Source organism: Hyalella azteca, unplaced genomic scaffold (genome assembly GCF_000764305.2).
Source record: "Hyalella azteca isolate HAZT.00-mixed unplaced genomic scaffold, Hazt_2.0.2 contig642, whole genome shotgun sequence".
Classification (NCBI taxonomy): Eukaryota; Metazoa; Arthropoda; class Malacostraca; order Amphipoda; family Hyalellidae; genus Hyalella; species Hyalella azteca.
In genome coordinates, this window is record NW_025930981.1 from 100,191 (window position 1) to 115,136 (window position 14,946).

The 14,946-nt window shown below is 39.5% G+C and overlaps 1 protein-coding gene across 1 annotated transcript in view; it reads right to left on the reverse strand.

Annotated features, from left to right (window-relative positions):
- The window catches only part of LOC108678480 (uncharacterized protein PB18E9.04c-like), a 41,110-nt gene that overhangs the window by 801 nt on the left and 25,363 nt on the right, over positions 1-14,946 (reverse strand). The window contains exons 4-5 of the mRNA XM_047880488.1: positions 8,281-8,424; positions 6,473-6,655 (exon numbers count right to left, since the gene is read on the reverse strand). Coding sequence (XP_047736444.1) covers positions 6,473-6,655; positions 8,281-8,424 — 327 coding nt within the window. The remainder of the gene's footprint in view (positions 1-6,472; positions 6,656-8,280; positions 8,425-14,946) is intronic.

A 14,946-nucleotide genomic window follows, 5' to 3' on the forward strand; every position in this document is an offset into this window, starting at 1 on the left:
TGATTTCCTCCAAATGTACTGTAAGTGGGAGGAAAAAAAGACTTGGACTTACGATGATTACAAAAATTCAAAGGCTACAATAAAACTTCGGCCTCTAAGTTTTGTTCAAGTAAAGTTGGCAAAATAAACCAAGAAACAGTTTTCGTTTCATTGAAAACTTTAAATCGGATAAGACTCCCTTCTGTTTCAACAAGGTACGTATATCCTTGTTGTTTATCAATAATATATGAATAAATATCGAGTATATATCACAGGTGACATGAACATCGCGAAGCCATCTAATTAAATCTGTTTCCAATACAATTTCGCTTATAATAAATATTGCAGCGCGAAACAAGGCAACTAAATTTATGGTGCTGAAGCCCGCATGTTCGTACTGACATTGGCGGACATGTTAATTTCAGCATGACTTGCTAGATGACGACTACAACAGAGAGACGAGAGCCGACCCTAGCCTTACCATCATCAGGATGATGAATTCGGACGAGAGAAATTCCCTTAGATGAGGTACAAAATTCACGTAGTCAAAAAATGAAGTAAAAGTAATGCACGTAGCTGGTTATAAATATAATATTGTTCGATCCCAAAATCAACTGATAAAAAAAGCGTATGAATATTTAGGGCGTATGGCATTAAACTCGTCCGCGAGAAAATAGATCTCTTCAACTTTGAAGGCTTCACTGCGGTCTTAAGACGTACGGCAGCGGAGTGCATTCCCGGCATTCTCAGCGATACACACTGCATAATAAAACGAGAGTAAAATGTTCCAAGTTTCTCAATAAAAATTCAAACACCGCATGATACTTGCTAAAAGAATCTAGAAACAGTTTAAAGCACTACGCCAAATACCAACTAAAAACATGGATGCAATAGAGGATGCATGCTGAAACTCATGACACATCCCACACTGCGAAGTAAACAGAACTCTACGCTGGAGTTCCCCAACTTTCGCAATATTCGACGGCGTTTACAAAGGAAGCTGAATGGGGAACACGGTGGCGAACTGCATAAGTTAGGAGCGAGTCCAATATATTTCCTAAAAAATAGGCGTGAAGTTCATTTGAAGTGGGCACTAAATTAAACTGCATGATGAATATCAGGATAATATGGCGTGAGGTTTAGCATTGCTAATGAGAGAGGGAATTAATTTTACTGCTTGCAGCTACCTAATTATTGGTTCAAACAAAGGCAACTAAACCTTGCAAACGTGTTAGGCTAAATGAAGCCGAATTTAAATCAATAAATGCTATGCGCGGCTCGGAGTCCTCACTGCACGGCAAGTAAACAAAATTAATGAGGAGCGAACTAACGCGTCATGGTTGGTGTCAAGTGTAAACTACGAGGGTCGCATTTGGGTCTCACGGTATCAACACAGCAATTAAGAAAATGAGGCTTAGTTAAGGCTTGTAGTCAAAATGCAGCGAAGTCTGAGAGCGAGGTTTTCGCGACCATCGTGTAAAATCCTTGATCTGCCCAAAGCTCGGCCAGTCGCTACCCTCGAGCTTGTACTCTTTGTAATATGATATCCTAGCCAGACCCTTCTTTGCGGTAACTGGTCGCTTTCAGGTGGCCGAGGAATGGCCAACGGTCGGCTATAACTAATTGGACTAGGCCGACCACTGGCCACGTATTATTCTTCGCCCCCTCATTGACTTCGCCTTTACCATGCCACCCGTCGTGAGCTGACAGTTGGATTGGACAGTTGGAGTACACTGGATTCGAAAAATTTTGATTGCTTTTAGCACAATAGTCCAAATATAAGAGACCAATATTAAGTGTTAGGACCAAGTTGTTGAAAAATTTCAAAGCACCGCATCCAAAAAGAGTTGAAAAATCCCGTAGTGTCAATGGAGTATCAGAACTTTATGAACGGTTCGAATTAAAGTTCAGAGTTAGAAAAATAGGGCAGCCAGGAAAGAGTTCACGGAAAGACGTACTTCAAAGTTCGTCCGACGTCCTCATCAAGCGAGGTCAACACGGCAGGCATTTGCCTGGCAAAGTTTTTCTTACAGGTCAAACAAAACCTTTTGTCAACCCATTTGCTACATTGTAAACATCAACATAAAAGCGAAGCATTCTCGTTTTTATACCATTTTTTCCGACCTAATTGCAGTTTCTAATTAGCTTTTGAATGAAGTTTAGGCCTCGACATTTTATTGATAGTCCGGTCGGGAGTTTCGTAAAATGGTGAACATCTTTTTTAAATATGTGTTGCAAAAATTTTCTCAAATTAACTGAAAAAATTGGAGCATGCAACTAGTTTCTTGTTGAAGATTTCTTTTTCTGAACATTTCAGCTACTTGAAACGAAAAAAAGTCAAAATACAATTGACAAAGAATAATTTTAAAAATGAAAGCGTTGGCGAGCCATTGACTGTTAGCCACTGAAATTGCAAGAATGCTTGCAGGTCTTTATTGAGCGTGTGTGAGAAACAGTGAGGGATGGAAATGCTAACTCGCTGGTCCCCAAAGAAACGGATGAAAAGTTAGCTGTATTTCGGAACAGAAACTTTGAGGCTCCCGAGATTGAGACTATCATGGAGAGGTGACTATAGAAAATCTGATTCCTTTAAATGTCGCTCAGTTGAATACACGGGCTTATGATTCAGCAGTTGAGAAATCCGCAATTAAAAATATTGCATTCATTAATCTCGGATTAAAGCGAGATATCATGATATATAAATTAATAAAGCGAAGGTAACACTTCTTGTTCCAAAAACAAATCCGACGAGTCTTTGTGGCATCTAGTAGAGCTTCGCGGGGAAAACAATTCTGAACTAGGGCACAATGGACGGCATTTAACACTCCAGTCACGCGCCTCTTGGAGTTTTAGACAATTCTAGAAACTCGAAGATTTGTTACGGTGAAAAAGTCGAGCATAGGAGTGTTTAGCCTCAAGAAACTTTCCGCCGTCTTGCAATCAAGTAATGCCGAGCGGCGGCTGCAGAAAAGCAGGCATTCACGGCCATTTAGGGACCTGCCACTCGAAACCAGCAGCGCCGACACGTTTCCCGTACGCCGCTTCTGATAACTCACTGGGGCAGGCGCGGGAAATTTGCTTTAGGTTCCATTTCACAAAATGATTTGCATTGGATAAGATTGACGCAAGGGAAGGAGCCGGTATTGGATAAGATTGACGCAAGGGAAGGAACCGGTGTTGGATAAGATTGACGCAAGGGAAGGAACCGGTGTTGGATAAGATTGACGCAAGGGAAGGAACCGGTGTTGGATAAGATTGATGCAAGGGAAGGAGCCGGTATTGGATAAGATTGACGTAAGGGAAGGAGCCGGTGTGACGTACTTCGAAATAAATTCATTGCCGGCGCTCAAGCAGGGTAAAAAGAAGTCTGCTGTGGAGAGAATTTTAAAAATCTAGCATTCAAAGTTCTTTCAAAAAGGCATGCGTAAAATTTGAGCCGAAGTTCATTTATTTGTACTGCTTATAGAAAACTTCAGTCCACATTCAATGACAGGATCAGTAATTCCGAATATTACGAAAGTAATCCCGACTGTAAAACCCAATTGGAATCAGTTCTGTCTCTCGCATCTCATCTGCGTTACTAGCCATTTAAATGCGGCTTCCAAGAATTTATTACTATTTTCACTAAAGAAGCCTCTATGTATGTAAATTTTTTCGTTTTTCCAGATCAGATCATGAATGTTCTCAAGAATATTCTGGAAAATGAAAACCATCTCCATAACTGAAGACGTAATTTTTCTCATCTTCCGTGATGTAAAGAATCACCATTCAATTCGTGGCAGTCAAGAGCTGCTTCATATGACGCGGTCTCCCCGAGTTCTGCTATACGGCAATTTGCAGTCAATACTCGACCTCGGCCCAGAAATTTGGTCCTACGTTAAGGTCAAGTAATTGCGTAGGAAGTTCGGATATTTTTCAACAGCAGTAGCTGGCGAAAAGCAGAAATTGAATTCTGCACGAATGAGATAAATTTTACACGACGACTGCTCGACTGAATACAAAGATTTGAAAGTAGGTGAATAGGGGTGAGAGTTTTTAAAAGACATCATTCTTTTCTGGCCTTCAGTTTAGAATAGCTTCACTAGGAAGAGCTTACTGAATATATTGAGAAATGCCCAAATCATACATCGAAATATCACTTTTTTCTCCATTTTGATGGAGTTAACAACAAAAACCGAACGTTCTGTGTACGGCCAATTCAGTTTATCAGGCAGTGCCACGGCACTGTCCATGATAAAGAGGCCAGTAGCTCAGTAAGGCTGGCAGCAGTCGTAAGTTTGGTGGCGTAAATAGGGCATAGCAAGGCTTGGCAGCAGTGAAAACAACATTCATTATTCACAATAACATTCATCATTCACCAGAGGGAAGGTGAGAGGCATTACTGCACTTCTTTATTCAAGACCGACCAAAACACACTGCCAATTTTCAAGCGTGTTTTGAATGGACACCGAGCCGTAGTTTGCACTGGCGTAAAATCAAACGAGGAATTTTAAGTTGCATATCAGTGAAAGTAATTAATTTAATTGTTTAATTTAAGCAGTTAATTTAAAATTAGGAATACGATGTCTTATTTCTAATGAATAAAGATTGCATTTACAAAGCTAAATACTCCTCGATTGTGAGCAAAATCATAGAATATTTTATCATCCTGATATAAACTTCTCGCTATGTCCAATGAACCGGCACACCGGCGATAAAGTGCCCTGTTTATGAGGCTTTAGGTCCTCAAAATTCAATATTGCTGACATATGTGGAGATATTTTCCACAGAAAAGGCAGTAGCATGAGATGATGGATGTCAGAAGTGGCGCATTTTGCGAATCTATATTTTAGAATCACGATATGGAGGACGAATGAAAAGATATGGATATCACAATGCAAAAGTCGAAGGAATCATCAAAGAAAAGAAAAAAGTGAGAACTGCGCAAGAATTACTCGATGATCGGAACAAACCATTACAGAAATTGAGGCTAGAGACACCAAAGGACTGCACGATGTCCTCCCCCAAAAAAAAATCACGGTAAAAGTACGTCTTTAGTGGGCCTCACTAGATCGAAAAATAGAAGACTTTTGACCTAAACTATCATGCACGGGAGAAACTCAACTCGTGAGAAATAAACTCAAAACTCTGCCTATCACGTGAGAGAATCTCAAATTTCTACATACGTACTTTGAGCAAGGCAGTCTCAAATTAAGGTAGCATCGCTAAACAACCTTTAAAGTTCGCAAACTTGGTTGAAGATTTCAAAATGATTTCAATTAAGGATCGTCAGTAGAAAGCAGAAATTAAATGCATCGATTTTTATATCTTCCTTGAAAAGATGAGGCTCGTTGCAAAAACGAACATTAGGGACGAAATTTATGGGTATACTATACTATCAATTAATTTATCAGTTGGTCAGAAAAAGATATTAATGGTCATCCATTTATATCTATTGAAAGCTACGTCTAATGAATGGCTCTGAAGGCAGCTTGATTGATGGATTGTTTGGGGAGCGGATGGACTGAGGAATTAGAATCGCTTGGGCTAATTCTACCGAAATTGAATTGAATTAGCCAATGGGAGACGAGGCATTTCTTCCCCTTCTGTATCAATTCAGAGGACGGGAAGGGAAACAATCAGAGAAATGTGTGGGACAGTCCAAAGAGCGATATACTTGTTGCCCTAGACTTCAGCCCGACATAAGGATGGATCAGTTCTACACGCAGAAAGTGTGTCACTATTTAAAATTGTCGCTAGACTTTTTCACTATATGACCAATACAATGCGTGATAATCTGTGAGAGGTGCGGACGAGGGGAAAATCTCACCATAACGGGATTATCTGAAATTACATGGTGACAATGCTACTGGTTTGTGAACACTTCTGTGAGAAATATGACTGTACATAATGTATTCTTCAAAGAAGTGCATGACATCACAGAACAAACTCAATATTTTCTGCACTAGCATTAAATCAATATCAGAGCTACGACTATATAAATGCACGGCGAAAAAGGCGCGAGCTGTCAGATTTAGATAAAGTTAAACTAATACAAACGAATTAGTTTTTGCCGTTTTTTCGAGTTTTCACTATAATATTATTCGTATAATAGACTTGATCGAACAAATGATAATAGAAAAGTTATTGAACTGAACTTATTTAAACTCATTTTAACACAATCATCAGAATACGTAGGACGCTCCAACTTTCTAGTTCATTAAAAACTGTCGAAATTCGAACCTAACTAAAATAAAGATGGAATTCAGGGAAAATAAGAGGAAGAAATGTTACATTCATATTTTCTTGCTTTTAATCTTTAGACTTGAAGTCGGCTGCCATGAAGAAAATGTGGGCAACGAGTAACTGCTTTAACCGTGGCAGTAATAATATCAATAGTAATAAAAATAATATTAATACAAATAATAATTATAATAATATTAATAATACTATTAATACTAAAAATAACAATAATAATAATATTAATAATAATAACTAAATTATTAGCACCAACCTTGGGATTAGGCAGTTCGCCGCTCTGGAGCGAGGCCATGTAGCAGCGTAGTCGGAACTGCTCGCAGTGGAGTCGCTCCAAGTTCTCCTCCCACTGCTGGATCTGCCCCAGGATCTGCTGTTTGCTCTCCATGTCTGATACCACAGACAGCTGCAGCTCTGCCATGTGCTTCAGCTTTGAGTCCTGCCAGAATACAATACAGAAATACATGTTAAAGAGGCGATTTTTATGAAAAAAATTATATCTTGATATTTCGCTTGGGATTTTGATCATAAGTTTGGTAATATTATGTTCGGAAAACAATCAGAAAGTCATATCATGTTAATGCATTTTAAGATGCAAGTACGGCAATAAAATGAAAAGTGTTGAGTCAGCTCATCATCTCAAATGCGATGGAAAATAAAATGCCATGTTTCAAGAAACTCATTTCTTTGTCCAAATTTTTGGGAGCAAGTTCAAAAATTTTTGACACCGAGATGATGAATGGGGCAGGAACTATGAAGTTGGCTTCCCGAAAACGGATCATTTCCGTGCCAGCTGCTCGACCCAATCCATAGACAGAATGTTGCGATATTCTCGTGATAAAAAGGGAAAAACTTTGAGGCTAATACATGACTATAAAAAAAACTGAAATATATTTAACATTTCACAATGCCAGTAAGTAACGCAAAACGAATTGTGCGGAAAATAGATGCTAAAATTTGTTTCTCACAGGGAAGAAAGGTCGTCTCGAAGTCTGCAAAGTTGATTAAATGAAGAACGAGATAACATTAGTAGCTAAAAGCTGGTAAATTTTTGAGAGGCTGAAAATAATAAATTTCAATTATATATAATTCCCATTTTGCCCTGCCAAATAGCTTCTCTTCTCTCTATAGGATCCATCCAGCTTTCCACCCCCATCCTTGTAAGGGGAAAGGACACGGATACAACTTCATTTGGCCGATAATACACGCCCCTCTCGCTGACTTCATTAGGCAATAAATTGTCAATTACAAGCTCGCTATTGTCGACTGCTCGTTGTTGGGAAGCATCCAATTCCTGTAGTGTATTGTTCAAGGGCAGCCACGACTTCGCATCTGATAGTGAATCTGCTAGTGAAATAAATAGGAAAGAAAAACACTAGTAAAATCGGTATTTTGGTGGATTATGTTTTGAAGCTCTATCTGCATTTTAGCGGAACGCCATACACGCGCTTTGATGATTAATTTAGTCATGCGGTTTATTTTTGATTTTAAAAAAATCATGAACGGGACTATTACTTTTTTCAGCGGACAATAGTTGTTAAACGCATTTGTTGTCATTTATATGCATAAAAGAGGCAGAGAAAACGTTGGAAAACAGAATAAAGGTGAAATTAAAATACAAACAATTTAGTTGTTTCAAATAGTTGTTTGTTCAACAACGGCGAGGCAACAAGACGCACAGAAAATATTTTGCCGCCCATTGATTATCCATATGAACGGCTGAACAGTTCCAACACCTGACTGCAGTCAAATTGCTGCACAGGGCCGAAAAATCAACACCGACTGCAGTCAAATTGCTGCACAGGGCTGAAAAATAAACACCGACTGCAGTCACATTGCTGCACAGGGCCGAAAAATCAACACCGACTGCAGTCAAATTGCTGCATAGGGCTGAAAAATCAACACCGACTGCAGTCAAATTGCTGCACAGGGCTGAAAAATCAACACCGACTGCAGTCAAATTGCTGCACAGGGCTGAAAAAAATTCAACAAAGACATATCAGAAATAATAAAACACGAATTGAATACGTTTTATTTTCGGATACCGAACAAGTTGTGACTCACCGACTCGATGGCGCGGTCGATGCGGAATATCTCCTCCTGTAGGAGGTGCAGCGTGCCCGTCTTGCCGCGGTGCCTGGCGAAGGCCGCGGCGCAGGCGCTGTGGATGCTGTTAACCCAGTTCTCCAGCTCAACCTGACACGGCGCCTGTCAGTGATACACATGAATTCAATTAATTCAATTCAATGTTAGTTCTGTCGACCTAGAGGCTGTTCTTTTTTTGCCAAGAGTTAGCTTTGAGATTAAACCGAGCCGAGGGTTAACTTTTAGATTAAACCGAGCCGAGGGTTAGCTTTGAGATTAAAAGTCAGATTTTAGGCAATACTTTCAATTGATAACTCAAAATAAAGAAGGTTTGTCTCTAAGCCTTAATGCAGATGATATAATTTCACATCTGTGTGAACCCAAGTGGCTCAAAGCTCGAAATATTAAAACTAATTAATTGAAAACAACATTCGAAAGCCTGAGAAAAAATCACAATTCAAAAATTGAAACTAGTATAGGGTTGCCTTCGGTTAACCGCGATAACTATCTTAATGAGAAAATCCGAGGCAGTTTTTACGGGGGTATTTTCTAGATCCAGGTAAAGATATCCCTGGCTCAATCAGATGACGGTCGGGAAAAGTTGCCTTTGCATCTAATCCAAGTATACCACTAAACATGAGGAACTAAAATATTTCGCGGTTTGCGATCATAATGATAACCAGATATTGGTCCGATTTTTTGAAGTGAACATCAGTAAAGTGGACCAGGGTTATAATATATAAATATTATAACCCTTATAATAATATTTTTAATAATATTTACAGAAAAAAACACGTTAGTTAGGTATTTCATAACAAAATTCTAAAGAAACTGAAAAACTGAAAGCTATGCGATTTAAAAACTGCCATTCCAAGAGAGAAATTTGAATTGCGGCAACGCAAAATTACAAAAGTAAACAGAGAAGGTTTCCAGGTTACAAAGGCTCGATTGAAGATTTCAAAGTTAAGCTAAATATTTAGGCGACGCAACATTTCAAAAGTTAGCGAGAAGCGACATCAAAAACACGCCGCACGGTTTGCGCTTCGACGCGCTATTATTTGAAGCCAGCGTCCGCAGTTGCAATTTCGGCCACGGAAAATAAATCTCATTCGTAGATGTGCTGGACCGAGGCGAGCACGGTGTGTTTCAGAAGATTTCTCCAGCAATAAAACATAATCCAACGAGCACTAAAATGAAAATGACTCGTCGTTTGTGAGCAGAATGTGCGGGAAGAAGAACGCAAAGTGTGGCCACGATCGGTCGTGAGCATCCGCGCATAAGACTTGAGTTGGTGCAATTCTTCGCACAGCGAGAAGCTGTCTGAAGAAATGTGGATAGTAGCTAATTATATTACGACGCCACAGCCACCCACGAGGATTACAACCTCACATATAACGACGCCACAGCCACGAGGATTACAACCTCACATATAACGACGCCACAGCCACGAGGATTACAACCTCAGATTACAACCTCACATATGACGACGCCACAGCCACGAAGATTACAACCTCACATATAACGACGCCGCAGCCACGAGGATTACAACCTCACATATAACGACGCCGCAGCCACGAGGATTACAACCTCACACATAACGACGCCACAGCCACGATGATTACAACCTCATACATAACGACGCCGCAGCCGCGTGGATTACAACCTCACATATAACGACGCCACAGCCACGAAGATTACAACCTCACATATAACGACGCCACAGCCACGATGATTACAACCTCAAGGATTACAACCTCACATATAACGACGCCACAGCCACGAGGATTTCAGCCTCACAGAAGTCCATGATGGTTCACTTACAATAACAATAAGATATGTGATCCAAGTGTGCTGCTCGTATTACACTGAAAAAGCGCCTAACACTAATAATAATAATATCTTCGTAGCAGCAATGCCTGAGCCACAGAGAACAATGGGGCGATGGTAATTAAAGCTTGCAGAGAGAACTAATCCCTTGTAATTGTATCACTAAAGTTTTTTATGTCTGACGAGTGCGCAGTTAATCTGGTTGATTTAATATGTATTAAACTCGCGAGCTGCAATATTTAGAAGGAAAATAATGCACCGTATTTCTTATTCATGGTACGCAGCTTGTTTATCGACAAGAAAATCCGCTGATGCAGGATTATCTCGCACGTTCTGTTCGATGGAGCAAGACTCCTGCAGCTACCATGCGCATCGGGGTCCTGGTACATTAACCTTTAATCGAGGTCTGAATAATGGAACAAGCGATCGAGTTCCAATTTTTTTACGGAGGTGAAAAATCTTCCGATGTTCAGCATCACGGCCCTGAAAAATCGTCTACAATGTCCCCAATGAATTTAAAACCCCTGAATGTATTTTTTGATAATCTCGAGGAAAACTAAGTTTCCGCATGATTTCTTGTTGAGCTCAAGAGTAGAGGAAAAAGATTCGACACGTAATAGCCGTGGATGAGATTTGTCGGGAATTATCGGGACGTGGGCAAACGGAAGACAAATTCACAAGAGATGATAATCTGACCGAAAACGTACCGAATTTCAGGTCTCACAATTAAGGGTAATTTTTGGCTTTTTGGCGGATTTTTTCACTTTTGGAAAAAATGCACTATTGTGCTCGCCATGTCCGTCTGTCTGTTTGTCTGTCCGTCCGTGACTTCACGTTTTCGTCGATGAGAAAATGCGCTCTCTGTCACTCACTGCAGTGAGTACAGAGTTATATTATTTATAATTTGAAGCAGGTAATCTGAGCAGCGTCTAGCCTCTCAGGACGCCACTCAACTCGATCTCTTAAAGGATTACCTGGAATTACCGGGCTTACATACATGAGGAAAAGCGTTATTCAAGAGGCCATCTATTTCCAGTTAGGTTACAACGAGGAGGCATAACGTTGATAAATTTGCAAGTATAAAGCCCAGTACAAAAACTAAGAAGCCCACCAACAAAGCAGAAACAATTTTAGTCATGTTTTCAAAAAGCTAGCGAAAATTTAGATGACGTGAAAGTACGAGTTCAAATGTTTCCCTCTGCATTTCACTGGGAATTATCACTTATCAGGTCTCGAGCCGACTGAAGGCTCCCCTCGTCCGGCGTCTATATAAAGGAGGACATCCGGTGCGCTATTTTATTTACCTTAGGGAGCGAGAGCGGCATGCAGCGTTTGCTGGAGCCTTAGTACGGCGCACTGCCTTTAATAAATTACAAACCCCACAGACTTGCAGGCTCGTAATATCGCTCGGTCCATATATTGCTCGTATCTCTATACTATAATACTAGCTGCATCAAAGTAACGAAGATGCTTCTTTAATAATAGGTAATTGGACCAAAAATATTTACGTTACAGCTCTACAAATTAGTTAGCAAGAAGCTTAATATTTTTCACTAATAATTGAATAATAATAATTATAACTAATAACTAACTACTAACTACAACTTAATAACTAACTACTACTACTTAATAACTAACTACTTTAACTACTAATTGAGATAGCCTTACTAAGCTTAGTAAGGCGATCTCAATTATAGAGCGTGTAGTTAAATTGAAAATGTTGGTTTGTTATGCAACATGAAACGACAGAGGGAACGGATGAGGAGCCTCGTAATAATGTAAGCAAATTACACACTTGGTCGAATGTCAAAATTATCTGCATAATAATCATACAAGACAGCTATCCATGCTTAGCTTCATTCAAATTATTTAAATTATTTTGTAGCATAGATTGTCGGGTTAGAGGCGTACAACATGTTACCGTAACGGTTGAATTAAAGGTAGCAGGACGTGCAAGTAATTACTATGTTACCGTCACGGTTGAATTAAGGGTTGCAGGATGTGCAAGGAATTACCATGATACCTGTCTCTTATACACATCTAGATGTGTATAAGAGACAGCACGTGGATTACAACCTCACACATAACGACGCCACAGCCACGANCAGGATGTGCAAGTAATCACCATGTTACCGACACGGTTAAATTAAGGGTAGCAGGACGTGCAAGTAATCACCATGTTACCGACACGGTTAAATTAAGGGTAGCAGGACGTGCAAGTAATCACCATGTTACCGTCACGGTTGAATTAAGGGTAGCAGGACGTGCAAATAATCATCACGTCGAGCTCATTAACTAGACGCATGCCTGCGCTGCTGCTACCGTGACAGGCGGCGCTGCAACTACGCAGAACACACTGTCATTAGCGGCATGTTAATTGGTAAAATTTCTCGTAACGAGGAAAATTGAAATGATTGAGAACGCAGCATTGTTCAAGATTGAGTTGATGTCGGCAAAATTGAACCTAATAAAAACCAATATTTTGCATAAATTATATTATCGATCGGTAAGTATATTACGTCAATACTAAACTACATGATCTGGAAAATATGGTATAGCTCTACGTCGGCAGACGACTATCTGATACAAAGCAATGCACCTTAAAGATAAGATATAAATAGAAGAATTTTATCTTAACATAAGAAAGATGGACATACCGAGGCCAAAAGTTTTTATCGGAAGTTAGAACGCAATATCGCAACAGTCCACACAACGTTCAAGACATCCTAAGATGGCTTTGATGACGTTCAATAAAAACGGGACGGCCTCAGAGGTCGTTTGATAGAGCAATTAAAGCATAGCTGCTCGATTCCCTTTAGATCTTCTTAAGAGATTCTGAAGGGCTCCCTCAGACACATACAACACAGATGAATGCGCCGCGACCGTCAAACAGGTTTCAATATCGGAGGCCGATTGATGCGTTAACTTTTATCGTCAGAGAGAAAGGACCGAGAGGAATACTCGTACTGTAACAAACGTACAGTATCATGGTTCGGCGTAAGGTGCAGGACCAAACAAACTGAAATCAGAGGCCTTCATTTGGTAAGTTAAAGCGATATTCGGGAAATAAAATTTAGGTGAGAATAGAAGGAAAAAATATAACTCAGTACTCAGTGCAATGAGTGACAGAGAGCGCATTTTCTCGTCGACGAAAGCGTGGAGTCATAGACGGACAGACAGACGGACGGACATGGCGAGCACAATAGTTCATTTTTTCCATAATTGAGAAAATGCGCTAAAAACACGTTTGCAAAATAAATATTCAGATATTATTTGGACTTGGGACTTCAATGGGTGAATCATGTTATACGTTGTAAGAGAACGTTGGCTTAGTAGAACGGTTAGTGAATAATTGATGGAATACCGACTCAGAAGAAGAAAATAACTTCATAAATAAGCTCGTTTACGATGATGTACGAAGATGATTTGACGCTTGTGTATAAAATTGATATATAAAAGAGTCGGCCACGTGGGCCGGCCTAGTCGTCTATAGGAGTGCGTTCGGCGTAAAATATTTCAGGCCAGGAATGCGTTGGTCGTAAAATATTTCCCCTCAAGGAATTAACAGGAATACTTTCAGCTCCGTTGGTCGTAAAATATTTCCCCTCAAGGAATTAACAGGAATACTCTCAGCTCCGTTGGTCATAAAATATTTCCCCTCAAGGAATTAACAGGAATACTCTCAGCTCCGTTGGTCGTAAAATATTTCACCACAATAAACCCCGAGGAATACTTTCATTTGAAGTTGGTCGTAAAATGATCAAGGTTGACAAACGAGGACGTCAAATTGAATTTAAAACTTGGAACGACCCGGGAAAAACTGAGCTGGCCATTAAAGGATCTCACCACAGACGTAATTCGATTAATCGTCGAAGTCTGGAGTTCGCAGGAACAAAATACTTTTATTAGATGCCGGTCTGAAGCCCCGCGAAGAAGGCAATGTTGAAGGCCAAGAATTTCTAATAACGAATTCCGTACAAAAAATCGAAGAAAAACCAACTCCCGAATTTGGGTCTGGTTCTAAAGAATTTGCCTGAAATTATTGCTATGAAGTTAACAATTGTGATTTTCATACGTTGTCGTTGCGGCGGATAGAGATATTGAATTTGCTGTCATAAAAAATTAAATCTTTCACAAAACCGATTTAATTTCGAGCGGCTCCCGGCAACAACAAAGAGACGGCGGAGCTGGTCGACAAAAATGAGCACTCAAGAGTTCAAATCATTCAGTAATTAAAAAGAAAGCAACGATGAAAGAGAAGCGCTCAAGAGCTCTCTTAACGAGGTCAAGCAGCTCTTAGGCTCAACTTGAGATGCTGGGATGAGAATTTCAATGAATAAGTAAATTTAATAGAACCCATGTCTCTCCATCCGAACGTATTCTATATCCGTTGTTTGCTATGAACTTAAATTGAGATTAACAACATTAAAACTTAAAATTTAATAGCATTGAAAAAATTTATGGATCCCATTGTTAGTTTTCTGTGAACCACATTGAAAAAAATTTACAAAACAGTCACGCTAATTGATTATTTAACAGTTAAACAAAGACACCTAGTTAAAAATTGGACATCAACTGAATTAAAAATTTATTACAACCAGTAAATAATATCTCTGCTGGACTGAAGTAGAAATTGCATTATATTTAGCACAGAATATTAAACAGTCCTTAATGTATTATATATATATATATTTAATACTTTATTTATTTAATACTTTAATTTGTTTAATTTGCACTTTATTGCACTCAATATTCCAATTTAAATAAAAATTTGAATATTAAGTACAATAAAGTCGTCAAGAACACGATGCTTGAGCA